The sequence below is a fragment of the Euleptes europaea genome, chromosome 2 (assembly GCF_029931775.1).
Source record: "Euleptes europaea isolate rEulEur1 chromosome 2, rEulEur1.hap1, whole genome shotgun sequence".
Classification (NCBI taxonomy): Eukaryota; Metazoa; Chordata; class Lepidosauria; order Squamata; family Sphaerodactylidae; genus Euleptes; species Euleptes europaea.
The window spans coordinates 121,945,191-121,965,959 of NC_079313.1; the positions used below are offsets into that span (position 1 = coordinate 121,945,191).

A 20,769-nucleotide genomic window follows, 5' to 3' on the forward strand; every position below is an offset into this window, starting at 1 on the left:
CAGGATGCCCACGCCAATGCTAGCCATCCATCAATCAATGTAGTGGGTAAGAGTCTAGCAGGGGGAAGGTATGCACTGAGCACTCCTGAATTCAAGCACCAGTCTTCCTTGGGGAAAAGGTACCCTGAGACATCTCCCCACCTTCCGCCGTGCATGTTGCCCGGGACCAGCCTGGAGCCCACGAGGCTGCTGTCTGGACATACCCCTCGAGGTAGAGGCTTGGATCATATGAACAAGTTCAGTACGTGCTAGATTTTCTCCGCACTGCAGCATGCTTCCTCTTGCACTAGCGCTTCCATTGGAGCAAGGTTGTTTCCAACCAGCCTTGCACAAACACAAGAGGAAGTGTGCTATCTAATGCATGCGCAGGGCTGCCGAGAGCCACCATGGGCCCCCAGACAAAGGGCGAAAATGCATGGTCGCTTTAGCCTCCTTTACTCCCTGTTTCAGCCAGGATTCAGCCAGGATCGAACACATGCGTTTTGCCGAATGTGCGTTCGATCCTGGCTGAATCCTGGCTGAAACAGGGAATAAAGGAGGCTAAAGCGACCATGCGTTTTAGCCCAAATATTCCACTTGGGCTCTCCGTATGACCCCGATCCAAAACAAATCACTTGGCTGGTGGTTATCATGCACCTATAATAATAAAAGAATCTGCACGTCCACCTGCCTGTCCATTTGTGACAGGCAGATCTCATCAGAAAATAAAACAAGGTATCCCAAAATGGGCCACCAGCTTCAGGGTGACCGTGGGAGTTCCAGAGCCAAAAATGAAAGGAATCAGAACATCCTGGCCCAGGTTACTTCCGGACACCTCCCATGCTATTTGCAAGGGAAACTAAACTAACTTCTGTTCCTCATTTATTACCACTAAGCCAGATTAACATTCTATTACGGTACTATACAAGTGAAGGGGGAAGGAAGCATCCTTTTACTAGTTTGATGTATCATGGTGAAATAATAACTCTGCTCTTCTATTGCTGCTATACTACTATTAAATACTTTCTAAGTTGCCAACTAGGGCTGAGAAGGAGTTGAGACCAAGACTGACAAATAAGGGGGAGGGGGGAAAATCAGAAGTGGGGACAGGGGTATGGCATATCATAAAAGAAAAACAGCAAAACAAAGGAGGAGAAAAGCATGGAAAAGAGTTGGAAAAATTAAGGAGAAGACCTTGAAAAGTTTTTTTAAAAAAATATTTGCTACCACACATTGATAGGGCTGCCCCTTTGCAAGATGTGGCTGTGCAGACAAAACTATGGAGCTGCGTGGAACTAAAAGAAGAGGGAAACCATAGACTGCTGGAGATTATGACCCTATTAGGCAATGACTGTACTTTGTCCTGGCTGGTTTTGCCTTGCTCCAATACTGGCTTGGCTGATGGGTTTAGCAGGATCTGAGAAAAGCCAGGGTTTCCCTCAGCCGCCTAATAAACATTGCAGAAAAACGCAGCCTGCAGAGTCAGAACAACTCCTGCTTACCATGCTCTGCCCTCCCTGCACCCCTAGTGGATGCAGCGCAAGTGCTTTGGGGGGGGGGAGCAAATGCATGACTGCAACATGACACTGGGTTCAGGGGCTTTCCGGCTGACTCTGGCCCTGGGAATTTTGTCCTCCCAGCCTCCCCCCCCCCACTTAGCAGCCCTGCGCACACAGAACTCGTTCATAGGATCCCAGCAAGTTTTCACATGTATGCAAACACCAGCAACACCATCACCAAAACATTAACAAGGTTCCTCTAATCCCAAGCCATGAAGCAAGAAACCAAAAGAGAGGGGGGTGAGGAGAAAGAGATTTGAAAGACACTGGATACATGACACCGGGTTACAGAAAGGAAAGGTGATCGGAACAGATTTCATTGTGTAAAATCAAAATACTCCACCAGAAGATTGACAAGCCATGATCTGATCAAGGAAATCCAATGCCACAGAACATTCTGCACGGAATTGCAAATGGAGAAAATGTGATTTCCCCCCTTTTTCTTTTTTTCTTTTGCAAAGCAAGAACTATTATCAAGCAATTTATTACACCACAGAAAGGAGGGAAAAAAGAGCAGGACATGGACAAGGCTTAAGGTTTACAAGATTTACAATGATACAGCTTTTGAAAGAATGAGAAAACAAAGTGGCACTGGTTCTTGTAGGTTATCCGGGCTGTGTAACCGTGGTCTTGGAATTTTCTTTCCTGACGTTTCGCCAGCAACTGTGGCAGGCATCTTCAGAGTAGTAACACTGAAGGACAGTGTCTCTCAGTGTCAAGGGTGTAGAAAGAGTAATATATAGTCAGAAAGGGGTTGGGTTTGAGCTGAGTATTGTCCTGCAAAAGTATTGTCCTGTAAGTATCAAGATAATGTGCTAATGAGGGTATGGTATGTTAATATGGAACCATTGTATCCTGAAGTGATCTGTTAATGTGTGTAATCCAAAACTAATCTGTATGGCTATTGTTGAATGTTGTCTTTGTCTGGAGGTGTTTCAGGGCAGGAAGCCAAGCCTTATTCATTCTTAAACTCTCCTCTTTTCTGTTAAAGTTGTGCTGATGTTTGTGAATTTCAATGGCTTCTCTGTGCAATCTGACAAAATAGTTGGTAGAATTGTCCAGTCTTTCAGTGTCTTGGAATAAGACCCTGTGTCCTGTTTGTGTCAGTCCATGTTCAGCCACTGCTGATTTCTCAGGTTGGCCAAGTCTGCAGTATCTTTCATGTTCTTTTATCCTTGTTTGTATGCTGCGTTTTGTGGTCCCGATGTAAACTTCTCCACAGCTGCAAGGTATACGATATACTCCTGCAGAGGTGAGGGGGTCTCTTTTGTCTTTTGCTGATCGTAGCATTTGTTGTATTTTCTTGGTGGGTTTAAACACTGTTTGTAGGTTATGTTTTTTCAAAAGTTTCTCCATCCTATCAGTGACTCCTTTAATAAATGGCAAGAATACCTTTCCTATGGGAGACTGTTTTTCTTGAGTTTTCTGATTTTTGTTTGGTTCAATGGCCCTTCTGATTTCATTCTTGGAGTAGCCGTTTGCTAGCAGTGCGTGATTTAGATGGTTAGTTTCTTCCTTGAGAAACTGTGGTTCACAGATCCGTCTTGCACGGTCCATTAATGTTTTGATTATTCCTCTTTTCTGTCGGGGGTGGTGGTTGGAGTTTTTGTGTAAGTAGCGATCTGTGTGAGTTGGTTTCCGGTAGACCTTGTGACCTAACTGAAGGTTTGATTTACGGATGACAAGGGTATCAAGAAATGGGAGTTTACCCTCAATTTCCTTTTCCATGGTAAACTGAATGTTTGGATGGATATTATTAAGATGGTTTAGAAAGTCCATTAATTTTTCTTCACCATGGCTCCAAATGGTAAATGTATCATCTACGAACCTGAACCAGACTGTAGGTTTGTAAGGTGCTGATTCTAATGCTGTCTTTTCAAAATATTCCATGTAAAAGTTTGCTATTACTGGACTGAGTGGACTTCCCATAGCTACTCCATCAATCTGTTCATAAAATTCTTGATCCCATAGGATATAACAGCCTTATTTCACCATTGTTTGACAACAAGTTATTTCCTATGGGATCAAGAATTTTATGAACAGATTGATGGAGTAGCTATGGGAAGTCCACTCAGTCCAGTAATAGCAAACTTTTACATGGAATATTTTGAAAAGACAGCATTAGAATCAGCACCTTACAAACCTACAGTCTGGTTCAGGTTCGTAGATGATACATTTACCATTTGGAGCCATGGTGAAGAAAAATTAATGGACTTTCTAAACCATCTTAATAATATCCATCCAAACATTCAGTTTACCATGGAAAAGGAAATTGAGGGTAAACTCCCATTTCTTGATACCCTTGTCATCCGTAAATCAAACCTTCAGTTAGGTCACAAGGTCTACCGGAAACCAACTCACACAGATCGCTACTTACACAAAAACTCCAACCACCACCCCCGACAGAAAAGAGGAATAATCAAAACATTAATGGACCGTGCAAGACGGATCTGTGAACCACAGTTTCTCAAGGAAGAAACTAACCATCTAAATCACGCACTGCTAGCAAACGGCTACTCCAAGAATGAAATCAGAAGGGCCATTGAACCAAACAAAAATCAGAAAACTCAAGAAAAACAGTCTCCCATAGGAAAGGTATTCTTGCCATTTATTAAAGGAGTCACTGATAGGATGGAGAAACTTTTGAAAAAACATAACCTACAAACAGTGTTTAAACCCACCAAGAAAATACAACAAATGCTACGATCAGCAAAAGACAAAAGAGACCCCCTCACCTCTGCAGGAGTATATCGTATACCTTGCAGCTGTGGAGAAGTTTACATCGGGACCACAAAACGCAGCATACAAACAAGGATAAAAGAACATGAAAGATACTGCAGACTTGGCCAACCTGAGAAATCAGCAGTGGCTGAACATGGACTGACACAAACAGGACACAGGGTCTTATTCCAAGACACTGAAAGACTGGACAATTCTACCAACTATTTTGTCAGATTGCACAGAGAAGCCATTGAAATTCACAAACATCAGCACAACTTTAACAGAAAAGAGGAGAGTTTAAGAATGAATAAGGCTTGGCTTCCTGCCCTGAAACACCTCCAGACAAAGACAACATTCAACAATAGCCATACAGATTAGTTTTGGATTACACACATTAACAGATCACTTCAGGATACAATGGTTCCATATTAACATACCATACCCTCATTAGCACATTATCTTGATACTTACAGGACAATACTTTTGCAGGACAATACTCAGCTCAAACCCAACCCCTTTCTGACTATATATTACTCTTTCTACACCCTTGACACTGAGAGACACTGTCCTTCAGTGTTACTACTCTGAAGATGCCTGCCACAGTTGCTGGCGAAACGTCAGGAAAGAAAATTCCAAGACCACGGTTACACAGCCCGGATAACCTACAAGAACCAATGAACTCTGACCGTGAAAGCCTTCGACAAAGTGGCACTGTTAGTATTCTGGCATTCCAAGATAACCAAGTGAATTGTTTTGGCTCTCCAATTATTATTTATCCCTCCCCACGCTCAGGTCTGTATCCATCAGTCTTGGATGTCATGTCCACGTCAGGCACTGAGAAACAAATGTTTGTGGATCCAGTCCGGTGTTTCCTTGGGCAGACGGATTTTTCATTTGTGGAGTGTGACTTTCCTTCCTCCCCAGTCCCACTATAGCCCTAATTGGAGTGTTTCAGGCTATGGTGGGAAGGGAGTGGCAAGAAAGTCACTCTGTGGATGGAAATCCTTCCACCCATGGAAAAACTGCACTGGGTCCAAGCCATAGACTCTTCAAAAGTGGTTCTTAGATGGCGTGACTCTCAGTATTTACAGAAACAAGACATGTATGGGAAAAAATTGAGCATTCCATTTTATTATCATTATTATATCAGATCTTATATCTAATAGTCAAGTTTGGGCCCATCTGCAGATACTTAAATCCATAGATTGGGGCCACACTGACAGAAAACAGTTTTGCAAACTTGGGGGACCCCCCAGGTTTGCAGAAAAACCTGAAAACATTAAAATACAATTGAGGGGGTTAAATCCCTTCACTGTGTTGAGGCAGTGAAGTTGCGTTTTGGTGGGAGGGGGAAATCCCCGCCACAATTTTCTCAGGTCCCCACTGGTTTTTATATAAAAGACACACTGACAGGTCAATCGTACTCAGAGCTATCCCAGTTTAAGTCCACTGAAATCAGTCAGTGTAGACTGAAGCCACTCTACTGATTTGCTAAGCCACCATTCCTTAGTGTTTAAAAAAATCTGGTTTCATAACAATTATAGATTGTACAACTCTCTTTGAGAGTCTGCATGGGTACTTAATTCATTAAAAAAATGTGGGTAATGAAAATTTCCCCTAGCTGGTAACTCCAAATAGGTCCTCCTTTATTGCATAGAACTGCTACGGAATGATCAATTACCTCAGTCTTTTTGGTTAGAGAGACAGCGTAGTGTAGTGGTTAAGAGCGGCAGCCTCTAATCTGGTGAACTGGGTTTGGTTTCCCCACTCTTACACATGAAGCCTGCTCAGTGATCTTGGGCCAGTCACAGTTCTCTCAGAACTCTCTCAGCCCACACAGAGACAGGCAATGGCAAACCACTTCTTAACGTGTCTTGCTTTGAAAACCCTGCCGTCAGCTGTGACTTGACAGCACACACATACAAGTTTTGGTTAAGGTTCAAATCTTGGTTAGGAGGTTGAGGATGGGCCTTGGAGTTGTGAGGTTCTCCCTTCTCATCCCCTCTTCTTTTGTGTGCACCTGTGCTCCTGTTCACATCTTACACTGACATTAAAGTTAATTTCATCATGTCTCCTATTTTATGTTTCAGCGGAAGATAATGGGGATGTCAAGAAAAGCCTCTGCTGGAGCCATGTAAAGGATGTCATTTTATCCCTGGATCAGCCAGAATACTGGTAGATTTTCTCCTGAATCTCAGGAAAAACAATACAGGCAGATAATCTGCCAGACGTCTCCATATTAATGTTGTAAAGCCTGAAATCGACCCTTTTAATATTGATGGAAGCGAGAGCGGGAAATACAAAACGAAAGCTATAAATAATGAACCATACATTCACCCCTCTTATTGTTATGGCAGATCCAGACCTGACAGCCTGTCTCATCTCATAAGCAGTTAGTGCTTCCCGAGAAAGGGAAACCGGATTAACAGGATGGCATGTTTTCCTAAGGATTTCTTCTCACGTCAGCCCCAGAGGCTGAAGGAAAGATTCTCATTGACTTTGGAGTGGAATCAGTCATTCTTTGATATATGACATTTTAGTAAAGACCCAGCAAGTGAGATCAGAGCATCCGAGGAGATGGCTGCCCCCCACCCCCAAAATGGGATATTCCACTGCAGATCCAGAATGGACCGCTGAACAGTCAGATTCAATTGCTGTTCAGTGACTTCCCCTTCTTCACTCGCCTGCCCTGTTGTCACTGTAAGGATAAATGGAGGTGATGGTTTCTCTTGGCAACGGTGAAATATTGCAAGTGGTGAAGTTGGGTATGGGCCATGCTAATGCCGGGGCTCCCTGATAAGCCTTGGTGCCAGTTTAAGGGCTCCTTTACAAAGCTGCTGCCAAGGGGACAGTCAACTGAACAAACTGCTCACCAGTGCCGTCTTTGCAAAACTCAATGTTAAAAGTTGAATAACTGCCAGCTTTCAAGCTATGCATACATAGAATGGTTTTCTGTTTCTTTATTACAGTTGTACGCTGCTCTTCCTTTGAAGAAAACCAAGGGCCCTTTCATACATGCCTAATAATGCACTTTCAATCCACTTTCAATGCACTTTGCAGCTGGATTTCACTGTGTGAAACGTCAAAATCCATTTGCAAACCAAAGTGGATTGAAAGCACATCATCCAAGGTGTGTGAAAGTGCCATAGGAGTGGCAGGTAGGGTTGCCAACCTCCAGGTATCAGCTGGAGATCTGCTATTACAACGGATCTCCAGCCAATAGAGATCAGTTCACCTGGAGAAAATGGCCGCTTTGGGAATTGGACTCTATGACATTGAAGTCCCTCCCCTCCCCAAATCCTGCCCTCCTCAGGCTCCTCCCCCCAAATCTCCAGGTATTTCCCAACCCGAAGCTGGCAGCCCTACAGGCAGGCATGCTTGCCACTTGGTCCTTTGCAGTGGGCCAAATAGTTCCTTCTTCGGACTGTTTCTGTTTGGGGTAACAGCACAGGGACCGTAGGGTTACCATCCTCCAGGTGGCGACCGGAGATCGCCCAGAATTGCAACTGATCTCCAGTTAACAGAGATCAGTTCCCCTAGATAAAATGGTTGTTTTGGAAAGTGGAATCTATGGCATTATATGCTGTTGAGGTCCCTCCCCTCTCCAAACCGCACCTGCTCCAGGTTCCACCCCAATAATCTCCAGTAATTTCCCCACCCAGAAGTTAAGGGAGGGGGTTGAATCTCCTCCTGCACCACACTGCCTGATCCAGAAAGGAAACATCACTTGCAGGAATAGAGGACAACAGACAAATGTTGAACAACTATGGAGGAGTTCACAGTTAGGGTCTGTGGGCCCCATTCTGTGAATTCTGTCTCATGGAAATCAGCCTGTAGGTAGCTGACCTCTTATCCAGGCAACTGAGAGGGCTTAGCCTGTGGAACTGAGGCTGCATTTTGTCCTTTACATGACAATTACTGCTTGTATAAAAATAATAATAATTAGATGCTGTGAAGTCACACCTTCATGGAGTTTTCAAGGCAAGAGATGAGCAGAGGTGGTTTGCCATTGCCTGCCTCTGGGTAGCAACCCCGGTCTTCCTTGGTGGTTTCCCATCCAAATATCCAGCTATGGCCAACCCTGCTTAGCTTCCAAGCTCCAACAAGCTTAGGCTAGTTTGGCCTATTCAGGCTGCTCAAATGGTCCACATTTTATACTGGAGAGATTCCAGAGTTCAGACCAACTAGTCCAGTGTACGAAGACTGTAATGGAACAATTTTTAACTTAACCAATTTTCAAGATTTGCTTTCAAAGAAAGTTAAAAAAACAACAACTAACAGTGCCACATTAAATCTGAACATTATTAGGAAACAAAGAATGAATGGAATACAACAGGTCAGAGGCCGAACTTGACATAACAAGAGTATTCTATGAAACGGTGACAAATGTTATCATTAGAAACCAAAGCAAAGGCAGGGCTGGTTCAAGGTATTTGGTCACCACAAATTCATCACCTGCTGAACCTGCCACTACTGGACACGTCTGGGCAGTTCACTGTCTTGGACCTGGCTGGCAGGGGCACAGGACCAGGAGGTGATACTGCTCCCCTCCTGTACCACTGATGCCCAGGAGTGAGTTGAGCCCCTGAAGGCCATAAGTGCCCTCTTCATTGCACCACCCCAAGCATTTGCTTGGGTGGTTTGGCTGGAGAACTGGCCCTGAGTAAAGCTCTGAGCAGCTGAGCCCATCACCAAGGTAAGATTGGAGCCGGACACTTACTTGCTCATCAGGCGCTCGATCGTTTACCTCTTCTGAAGGGGTTACCCCTGCATCACTTCTGCCTGACTAAAATAACAAAGGATTACGTGCATTTCTAGAGTGCTTCTGTGGTAATCTGCTCAAATAGGTGACACCGGTCAGGCCCCTGTGCCTCTAACTCTGCCTTTGCGAAGGGAGAAGGCAGATCACAACTCTCAGATCACAACTTTCGGACAGCACAGCCCCTCCTCTTCCTAAGCTGGGGAGATTCCTGGGCTTATCCTATTCAGACTCAATTGGGGACTCCTCACTTCTTCAGTAGACATGTCCTTTGAAGGACCTATGTAGCTTTGAGAACGGACAGCTCTTTTGGGCAAGTCCAAGAGGCTTCTCCCAGTGCATGGGATGGAAGGCCACTAAGGAAGAGGGCCCGTTATGGCTACCAGAACAGTCTCTGGCCCTGATATTTTGGGGGCTCATTCTCAGAGCTTCAGGACGCTAGGCTGAAATCTCAGGACTGCCAGCTAGAATTTCCTGTACACAGTAACCAGTGTACATATGTTATGCAGAGGAGAGGCAATAATCTGGTATCATCAGATCAAGTATGTTTTATGTTTAGCACATAATTCATTTCCACAGTATTAAAAAAAATTCTTCAATTGGTAAATAGTCCATTCTCTTCAAAATGACAAAGTGACTACATTCATTCGCAGTTACCATCCAGTGGAGTGAGCAAATACTGCCGTTATTATTGCTATTCATCATCAGGCCCCACCCTATGATATTATCAACCCATGACTCAGACCTTGACATGTTGGGGACCTGGCCCATTTAAGAGGTCTTGGGCCACAGAGCTGGAGAGACCTTCACCTTAGGCCTGAGAGAGAGCTGCCTGTTAGCTGAAGGAGATTGTTCTGGTCTAAATGGACTATTAGTCTGATTTAGTATAAGGCAGCTTCCCAGCTGTAATTCTTTTTTAAAATGTTTAAAAATGTTTTAAGACTCGGACTGTAATTCTTTGATTGTAAGAATCTATTAGTCCATGCTTTCGGTTTTATCATGTTTTGACTGGCTAAGTGCCGCAAATAAATTATCTATCTATCTATCTATCTATCTATCTATCTATCTATCTATCTATCTATCTATCTATCTATCTATCTATCTATCTATCTATCTATCTATCTATCTATCTATCTATCTATCTATCTGGCAGCTTCATATATTACACACTAGGTATGTTTGCATGACAGGGCTGTTGATGAATCAACATTAGATGAGGTTGTTCTCCACCTTAGCGAATAGCTTACAAATAGCTGCTTGGGTCAGATTGAAACTGAAATTGATCTGATAGGCTTTCCCCCCAGCATATATGATTGTCGGTTTAAAAATTATATAGAAGCATGTTGTTTGTCAATACCCATTCATGTAGGGTTGCCAACCTGCAGGTGGGGCCTGGGGATCCCCTGGTATTACAACTAATCTTCAGACCACAGAGATCAGTTCCCCTGGAGAAAATGGCTGCGTTGGAGGGAGGACTCAACGGCATCAGACACTGCTGAGGTCCCTCTGCAGGCTCCACTCCCAAATCTCTGGGAATTTCCCAACCCTGAGTTGGCAACCCTGCATTCATGCCTTATAAACTTAATTATCAAACAGGAAACATTCTTAAAGGGCAAATGTCCTCAAGAAATAAAAATTCAGCATCTGTATGAAGAACAACAACCATGAGGTTTGCTGTTTGTTTATGAAAGAACTATTAAGGATAGGTGAGTAATAATAACTGTGCCTTCTGACCTCGCTTTTCTCTGACCTTTCTTTGACAGACCTCTCTTTGTCATTCCCCAACCCCTTCCATCCTCCCGCAGAAGATTTAGGTATAAATCTCTCTGCCAACTGAGAATAACACTTCGTGCATCTTCATGCCACCTTTTCACATACTCTGCCTTGTCTGTTAAGGCCTTTGGTGTTGTGTCAGAAGGACGCCTGAATAACAGAGTCCTGTTATATCCCCTTGACATAAATAGTTGAAACCCACATAATACAGATTATGTGACAACTTTCCCTTTCCTTGAAATCAGGGACTTCAGTGCATGCTTCATGGGGTTCATCCCAGAGACTGATATAGCTATTCCATGTATCGGGAATGCATGGACTCTTATTCTATTTCCCACAACTGTGCGATTTGTGAAAAGGATAGCACAGCTCAATGCATCTGAGGACATGCTCCGTGGTCAATTTAGAGAGGACGACAATGGTCATTCAACAAGGTGCAAGCAGCAGTATTAGCTTTAAGACACTGAGTAGTTCAGCCAAAGACATCTTATAGACTTTTTGGGTGCTTTCGCACACGCCAAATAATACTTTCAATGCACTTTGCAGCTGGATTTTGCTGTGTGAAATGGCAAAACCCACTTCCAAACAATCATCAAACTGCATTGAAAGTGGATTGAACGTGTATTATTCAGCATGTGTGAAAGCGCAGTTTATGTTTCTATCTCTGGGACAAACCAATAAGTTTGCTAGCCCTATGGCAATGGAAGCCAGTTTATTAAACGATTTGGAAGTCTACTGTACTAACAGCCCATTCCTGAAAAGTCGGTGTGCAGAGTTGGCGGGGAAGAGGCACAGCGGCAACTCTTCCTAAGCTGATTTGCGCACTCCGTGGGAACAAAAAAAGATGTTTTGCGGCTTTTTTTGTTTTCAACGGGGCCAAAAGCCCCCGTTGAAAACAGCAAGGCTGCGCCTGCTAAATACTCTGCTAAATAGCAGGAGCAGCACTGCCGTTCCCGCAACCGGCGTAACCGGCCAGACCAGGATAGGAGGCCGCCTAACCGGTGGCTCCTCCCCCAGGCCTTCCCCTGGAATGCCCCCTGCACCGGTGCGCCCTCTCTATGCTGTTGCCGGTGCCATGGAAAGGCCGCGCTGGCGGAGAGGCGAGTTGCGGTCCCGCAGCACTCTCCCGTCGGCGGGACTGGCCTCGCTGCCAGCGTAAGTACATGTAATCGTGCTATTACACGCACTTACGCTGGCGGCGGGGTCACGCTGCCTCCTAAGGACTTTCGGCCCATTTTTTCAGGAACGGGCTGTAAGGCTTTAAAGATACATTAGTGTGTTGTTTTTTATCACAGTCTTCCAATGCTTGTTTGCATGCATATTGCTAATGCACAGCAAGGAAGGCAGGCCAGATCTTTTGCTTCCCTCCAAGGTTCTCCCCTTCCTGCTTACTCATTATAAAAACAGAAGAAAAAAGTTCTGTGCCAGCGACACAAATGGTGATGCCAGTGTTCAAGTCTGGAGACACGGGCTCTTCACAAACTGAGCGTGAGAAGGAAGGGCCTCATTTTGTCCATTTAATTGCTACACAACATCCTCTGAAACTATTTTGAAAGGCATTGGGAATCCATCTTTGAAACCGTACTTGCATCTATCTGTTTTTGTTTGTCGAAGGGGAAAACCTATTGTGAACCCACTGACTGATTCGAATAGGATTCTTTCTGCAGGTCAAAGGGGTTGGAGAGGAACTAGGGAAGCCATGTATTTATTTATTTAAATGATTTCTAGACCCTCCATATGGACTCAAGCACCGGTCCAGCCATAGGACACCAATGATTGACGGCTGCTGTCTCAAGAGACAGTGTGGGATAGTGATTAAAGCGCTGGACTAGAAACTGGGGGATCTGGTTCAAATTCCCACTCAGCCGTAAAGGTCACTGGGTGACCTTAGGCTGGTCATTTTCTCTGCCCAACCTAACGCATAGGGTTGTTGTGAAGATAAAATGGAGAAAGGAAAACCACAGACACTCCCCTGAGCTTCGTGGAGGAAGGATGGGATAAAATGTCCTAGACAAACAGAATACACAGACAACTTTGACTGCTAATGGCTACCTGGAACATGTTTTACATTTCTTCCATGTACGTTCAAAAAATACCCTTCTTACCAACTTGAAGAATTTCCTCAGGTTTGTTTTGGAAGGCTTTTCCTCTCCTTTGGATCTTGTTTCTGCAGCTTCCAGGCTTCTGCTTTCATCTTTTGCGGGGGCTTCAGGGACGGCTTCCATCCTCTCTGTGTTTATCACCTCTATGTCATCTGTCGGAGTCTGCAGATTATTGGCATCAATTTAAAAAATATATGCAAGTATTTCATCCATGGCAATGCAGCTAGGTATATCAAGACATTCTGTTTTCCCGAATCTCATCCAAAAACCAATTTTGCCAACATTTAAGGGCTAGAGAGATTTCCCCAGGAGCCAGTTTGGAAGAAGGGAGACAGAAGGACCTGAGTATGCTAATCATCTGCCTCCCAACCATACCTGACCCCACTCCAGACATTATATAGTAGGTCTGTGATTAGATTTCTCTGAATTTATTCGAACATTAGAAACAATCTATGGGGAAGGAGGAGGCTAATTTGGATTTGGTCATGGTGTTGGGGCAAGGAGGGGCATTTAATCATTTCCCTTGAACACATGATCACAGGAAGCTGCCTTATACTGAATAAGACCATTGGTCCATCACGCCAAGGTCAATATTGTCTCCTCAGACTGGCAGCAGCTCTCCAACTGCTTGGTTCTTTTAACTGGAGATGCCAGGGATCTTCTGCAAGCCAAGCAGATGCTTTTCTGCTGAGCCATGGCCCCTTCCCCTTGATAAAAATCTCCCCCCTCCAGAGGCTCCTAGCCCAAGTAGGAAGAAAGACAAGTATCCTTGTTAGCTTTTGTGGCTAACGGCAGTTTGAGGAGGGGGGATTCCTACTGGAGAAAGTGGGAAGACCCTGATCTAAATTAATCCCTCCCCACACCTGCTTTTTTAAATATTAAAGCAAACATTATGAGATCTGATCCCAGATCTCCCAACATAGTATGGGTTCAGCCCTCCATCATACAAATAATATGTAGGATTCTGATACAATTAACATTAAAAAGAATCGGCGCTATTCTTCATCACAGCAGCCGTCTGTGTGACAGTTCTTGGGATATTCCGTTTTTAGTCTTGAATACAAAGTACCACACCATAACGCTGTAATGCATCAGACAACACAAAAAGAGAAACACGGGAAGACACCACTCAGTCAAAGATGATATCTAATGTTAATAGCACTTAACTACTGCCATTAAATAAACTCATAAAAACTGAAATCAAATGGTCCTGCTCACAGAAGGCCTTTGAATAATTTAAACCTAACCAATATTTATGTGATGTTTGTAAAACTGCATCCCCTCCAAGTTCATTTTTTAAGCCAACATGTCTTGGATGGGATTTTGCCATGACAATTGTGTTGTTGTTTTTTAAAAAAAACACACAACAACAACCCTACTTTAGCGGTTAATCTCCGTTGCTTCTTCTGCAGTAATGCCATTAGCTCCAGAAAGCCAGACAAACCGTCCCCACTTATTTAGGTGCAGCTATCGCTTCTCTCCACAAAGCAGAACACATCCTCAATAAAGCAGACACTGTCTTCCAGGAGTTCATTTTTTAAAAAACATTATAGTGTAGATCAGATTACAGCTACCGCTGCTGCAGCTGTAGACCAAATGCATTCGTCTCCGAGGCTATGTTGATGCAGTGGGTTTAGTTTCACTAGTGACAACAGTTGTATCCTGGAAGGAAATTCCAGACACCCCTCTGTTCAGAAAAAAAACGTGGGATCTACAATTACTCTGAAAACCTAATCACCTGGAAAGAAGGCGGTTAAGGGGAGACATGATAGAGGTCTATAAAATTATGCATTGTTTGGAGAGAGTGGACAGGGAGAAGCTTTTCTCCCTCATAACACTAGAATGTGGGGTTATCTGCTGAAGCTGGAGGGTGAGATTTTCAAAACTTATAAAAGGAAATGTTTCTTTACACAATGCATAGTTAAATTGTGGAACTCCCTGCCCCAGGATGTGGTGATGGCTGCCAACTTGGAAGGCTTGAAGAGGGGAGTGGATATGTTCATGGAAGAGCGGAGTATTTAGGGCTGCTAGTAAAAATGGATACTAGTCATGATGCATACCTGTTCTCTCCAGGATCAGAGGAGCATGCCTGTTATATTAGGTACTGTGGAACAAAGGCAGGACAATGCTGCTGCAGTCGTCTTGTTTGTGGGCTTCCTAGAGGCACCTGGTTGGCCGCTGTGTGAACAGACTGCTGGACTTGATGGGCCTTGGTCTGATCCAGCATGGCTTTTCTTATGTTCTTATACCTGGCTATTTTATGGTTTGCTTAAAGCATAATAAGAACTATAGATCCTGGATCCAAGTCAGTTACTTTTTCTGGTTGCCAGTTTCAGGATCTAGGTGCCTTAAAGAATTACCTTTTTAAAAATGGCTTTTTGTATTGCACATGCTTTCTTTAGATTCAGCTGCAAGAAAACTTTACTTTTCCCTTTCTGGGATTTGGTGTTATTGTTTTGTAATTTTTTAATGCTTTACTACTCTTTCTCACCTTGGGAATCACTGCCTTGAAATGTGAGCTACAAATGAATGAAACAAATTTGTACCATATCTAGGATCCGCACGTACCTTTTTCCAAAAGAATTTACTTAGAGGTGTGGGGGTAGAAGCCGATCTCTCCTTCGTTGTCTCTTTTGGAATTTCATTGGTGATGACGGCTGGTGCCGGGGGCACCGGCGGTTGGACCGGAGGTTCGGGGGCTTTTGTGTTCTGCTTTGTTGCTGGCATCTCCTGCGATGGAGGGATGTTTGCTTCTGATTTCACATTATCAGTGCTGACAGTGACAGGCTGCTCAGTACTCTAGACACATGTATAACAAGAATTGGTAAGACCAAAGACAAGGTAAACAATTTCCACATGACTGATGGGAAAAATCCCACATATGATGATGATGATGAAGAATAAGGTGTCGTCAAGTTGCGATTGACTCATGGCAACCCCTTCAAGGGGGTGTTCCAGGCATGAGAGGAGCAGAGGTGGTTTGCCATTGCCTTCCTCCATGTGGTACCCCTGGTCTTCCTTGGTGGTCTCCCATCCAAGTACTGACCATGGCCAGTCCTGCTTAGATCCCAAGCCCTGACAAGCTCAGGCCAAACTGGGCTAATCATGCTGATCACGTGTGATGACAAAGAAGAAATTGTACCACTTGTATCTTGTACTGTCTTGTACATTTGTATTTATCTTCAGAAACCTATGCAATGGCAAACTACATCTGCTCCTCTCATTCATTCATTTATTCATTAATTCATTCGACCTACTACCCCACTCTACCCAGCCAGGACCAGGCTCAGAGTGGCTTGTGTGTGTGTTAAGTGCCATCAAGTCGCTTCTGACTCATGGCGACCCTATGAATCAAAGTCCTCCAAAATCTTTGACAGCCTTGCTCAGATCTTGCAAATTGAGGGCTGAGGCTTCCTTTATTGAATCATCTCTTGCTAGGTCTTCCTCTTTTCCTGCTGCCCTCAACTTTTCCTAGTTGCTTACAAGGAATATAATATCCCCTTAAATCAATAAAAACAACATTTAAAATAACCCTGTAAAAAGTAATATAAAACAATTATCCTAATTTACCTAAGGCACCTCTAGAGTGCAAAACATAAAACTACAATGAGGTGAGCAGGTGGAATAAAGTTCCAGTTTGATATAAAAGGTAAAGGTCCCCTGTGCAAGCACCGGGTCATTCCCGACCCATGGGGTGATGTCACATCTCGACATTTACTAGGCAGACTTTGTTTACGGGGTGGTTTGCCAGTGCCTTCCCCAGTCATCTTCCTTTTATCCCCAGCAAGCTGGGTACTCATTTTACCGACCTCGGAAGGATGGAAGGCTGAGTCAATCTTGAGCCGGCTACCTGAAACCAACTTCCGTTGGGATCGAACTCAGTTTGATATAGGGAAAAATAAAACAGAAATTTGTATTCATCCTCAGAAACCTCAGAGGTAAATAAGACAGGCTTATGGCAATGATGAAGGTTTCATGGTAACTGAATTCTGATCCCTTTGACCCTAAAACTGAAAAGCATAGCAGTCTTACTTGCAATTGGAAAGCAGGGCCCACATGAATGCTTTTCAACAGTGTTACTCACTTTGGTATTGGCCATTTGCTGGGCATCTTTCTTTGACTGCAACAGAGAAAACGAGCACAAAGTGAAGTCACTGGTCAACGGCCATTCCGTATTGGCAGGCGGTATTTGTAGTCTTTGTTACTTTCAGGAATCAATGATATAAGGCAGCTTCACACATTTTGCCTCATGGCTGACATGGTTAACCACACACATTCAGGTTTTTCAGGAAAGCAAATTAGGGTTTAGAATTGGAGATGAGATGGACCATTCATACCAATGGTTAGTACGCTTGTTATCATCTGATGAATACACTGCAAAATTACTGTGATGTCCCAGTTCTCTAACTATGGTAAAGAAAATGAATGCATTAAATTACCTGTTGATTTTTACTTCATCTGATGTAAATTTTGGTAGCATCTACCCATTGGGTAAGCATTTCCTACAACATTATTTATTATAACCAATCATTAGCTTACAACGCTGCTCTTCGTGTGTTCAAATGTACATTGCCAGTCATTTCAGGCACGGGATTAAATTGATTGCTACCACACCCACATTTCCAAATGTGACATAATTATGACAGAACCCACTAGAATGTGATACAATTCCACAGTGACTTTATGGGAATCACTGCCACAAGATATAAGGGTGTGGCACCAAAAACATTCCAAAATTGCTCATGGTAGAGCCTCCTCACACGATCAGTTTGCTTTGAGCAAACTGCTTTGACCTTTACACTCAGATCTTCAGGCTGTGATCCATAACATGCTTACTTGGAATTAAGTTCTGTTCAGGTCGTTTAAGCTTATTTACAAGTAACAGTAATAAGATCAGGAAGTTCATTTCTCCTCTCTTGCGTGTTGGTAGACAGAGGACAGTAGGACCATAGCCAGTTTCCCAGGAGATGCCCTATGTGGCAGAAGAAGGGAAACACTGGAATAATTTTCCTGCTTGTTTGGAACATGGATCTCTTTGTGGGGATGAATCTACCAGTCTCTTAGTTGAAGAGTCAGGCTTTATACTCAGTCTCCTGTGTTCTATCAGCCCCAAATTGTGAGTCATGCTATTGTTTCATAGTATTCTCAGATCTCTCCAAGCAAGAGATCCATGCTTCCATGGCTAATCACTAGGTTCCAATTTACCGTTCTGAGATTCACAGTTAAAGACCTAAAAACTGGCGAATTCTTCCCTCTGCTGATACATTCTAACACAGTGGACTGAATCTGCTAAGTTAGCACCAATTACTCCTTTTTACTAAGAATTCCTATAACACAGAAAGTCTTCCATTGTTGTTGTTGATTGGAGGCTTTTGCCATCAAAGGAAAACTCGGTGGTTGAAACCTTTACATCCAAATTAGCAAAAAAAATCCAGGTATCATCTGTATAACTCTGGTAATAGCATTTTCTTGCCTTCTCCCTCCCCCTATAGCCCACTGACTTCCCTGCATTGTTGTTTCTGGGGGACAGTGATCCCTCAAGAATAGCATAGATGGGCAAAACTGTGGGAAGGGGAACCCACTGCTTTCAATGGAACTTTGTTGTGAACAATTTTTCTAGAATTTCTCTCTTTGCCAAGAATGCATTGCATCCCAACGACGTGACTCCAAACCCCTCGTATTTAATGAAATATTTGGCACCACACATCTAATTTGGCTTTAACTTGCCTCCACTGTGTGAATCAAAAAAATATGCACCATTGGACTGCACATGGCTAGAGTAGATGTTTCTGCATCAGCTTTGCGGAAAAAATATTACTTTTAGAAAAAAAGGTGGCAAAGTAAAACAAATAAATTTATAATGCCCAAGACCTTGTGAGACTAGCTCACAAGATCATGCCAGCTATTTGGGATTGTCTAGGCAAGCACATCTCTGATGTCAGCACAGGCATACCTCCTTTTATTGCGCTTTGCCATTATTGCATTTTGAGCAAGTCTATCGGTGCCATTTTCCCAACAGCATGCGCTCATTTCGTGTCTCTGTGTCCCATTTTGGTAATTCTCACAATATTTCAAACTTTTCTATTATTATTACAGTACTTTTTTTTTTAGACATAATGCTATTTCGCACTTAACAGACTACAGTATAGTGCAATCACAACTTTGATATGCACTCGGAAACCAAAAAAGTTGTGTGACCTGAACCCGCAATATCTCCGAGGTATGCTTGCAGTTGCCTCTATAATCTAAAATGGCCCACAAGATCTTATGAAATCTCATGAGATCTTCGTAGTTTCAAAGAACTGAGGTAAGAAAATGAGCGAACGGCAGGAATATTGGAGGTGAGGAGGGAAGCAGAGTTGGAGTGGGGGTAGGGAAAATAGAATAAAATGGAGACGGGGAGGAAATTGTCCTCTCTCTTGAGTTTTTGCGGATCCTTCACTTGAATATTAATATTTTGAAAGTGAAGACATGCACGGATAAATCTTTACATACAAATTTCCCATTCGGAAATATTTTACTTCTTTTGTGATCCAAATGCAGCAATGAACTTTTATCCAGCTGTTAGATCCATGATCAGTTGATGAGAAAATTAGTTTAAAAAAAGGGGGGGTTGCCTTTTGTTTGAAGTTAGTATTTAAGAAAAAAGACCTGAAAAACAATGCTTTCTTGCAAAAAAAAAAAAAAAAAAACCCAAAATAGAATAAAGGTAACTTTACAAGGAGGACAGGAAGCAGAAGTGACTGGTGGTTCCTGTTCTCCATCCACCATACCACTTCATCATGGGATGTGCAAGGAGAGGATGCACATGAGACAGGGCCTTTTCTATGATGGTGCCTAAACTGCAACATTCCTTTCCCAGGGAGTCTTGTCTCATCTCATGAACGTTCAGAATGGTTGGCAGGTTAAGCTTTGGGGTTTGAAAAAGCATTTGGGACAATCAATGATTGATTGTCCCCCCTGAGTGAGCTGAGGCTGCTCCATTTCAGTGTTACACATGGCGCTCCGCATGAGCAGAGGCTGCTCCACTCAGTCCAGCATTAAGTTAGGTGTGGCACACATGGAGCTCAGCATGAGCAGAGGCTACGCCACTCATGCCAGTGTTAAGTTTGGCACCGCACACACGGAGCTCCCCATGAGCAGAGGCTGCTCTGCTCACTCCTGTGTTGGGGATTGCTCTGAAGAGGTTGGAAAGATGCATCTGGTGAGAGGATGTCGGGTCTCTGCCTTGTTTGTTTAGCCTTCCAGATGGAGCTAGCTGGCCTGTTTGCACTGGGGAAGCTCACTAGCTGATATCCTGTCCAACCAAGCGTGTTTAGAACTAAGTGCCTCTGAATTATTTGGAACTGATGTCCTTGAAAATACAATTAGAGCTGCTGTTTTAAACTTGACCCAAAACAGGGTCTGGTGCGCACAACCGTTGTGCTAAAGGTATAATTAGGCCTTTTAGCAAAATGTGTGATTTTCCCTTTAAAAATAATATCAAATATAATACATTTTTATAGGATCCCCCTCGAGTGTCTTGTCCACTGACATTCCATTATAAATAAATGTACTTTATTATACAAGCCCCCTACTCACAAAAATGCCATGTGGGTGTCAGTGGAATTTTTGCATGAGGTTAATATTTTCCACCCGCATCTCAAGGGTCTTTGTCCTTACACATTCTGGAGGATACAATGCTGCCATTCTTTCCCTCCATCCCCCTACTCATCAGTGGGTCAAACTATTGAGTAATGGGCAAATTTAAGAATATTGATGGAGTTATAGTCAGGATGCCTAGAACTGCGGACTAACCCAAATCCTATTAGAATAAATTTTGCAAAATTAAACAAGTACATTTTACTATTGGTAAACTGCTGGAACTATTTAGAGA

At 43.4% G+C, this 20,769-nt stretch overlaps 1 protein-coding gene across 1 annotated transcript in view; it reads right to left on the reverse strand.

Moving 5' to 3' along the window:
• BCAS1 (brain enriched myelin associated protein 1) overlaps positions 1-20,769 on the reverse strand; it is a 73,179-nt gene that overhangs the window by 7,327 nt on the left and 45,083 nt on the right. Inside the window, exons 8-11 of the mRNA XM_056844606.1 lie at positions 16,978-17,013; positions 15,462-15,692; positions 12,897-13,055; positions 8,980-9,045 (exon numbers count right to left, since the gene is read on the reverse strand). Of these exons, the coding sequence (XP_056700584.1) occupies positions 8,980-9,045; positions 12,897-13,055; positions 15,462-15,692; positions 16,978-17,013 (492 nt within the window). The remainder of the gene's footprint in view (positions 1-8,979; positions 9,046-12,896; positions 13,056-15,461; positions 15,693-16,977; positions 17,014-20,769) is intronic.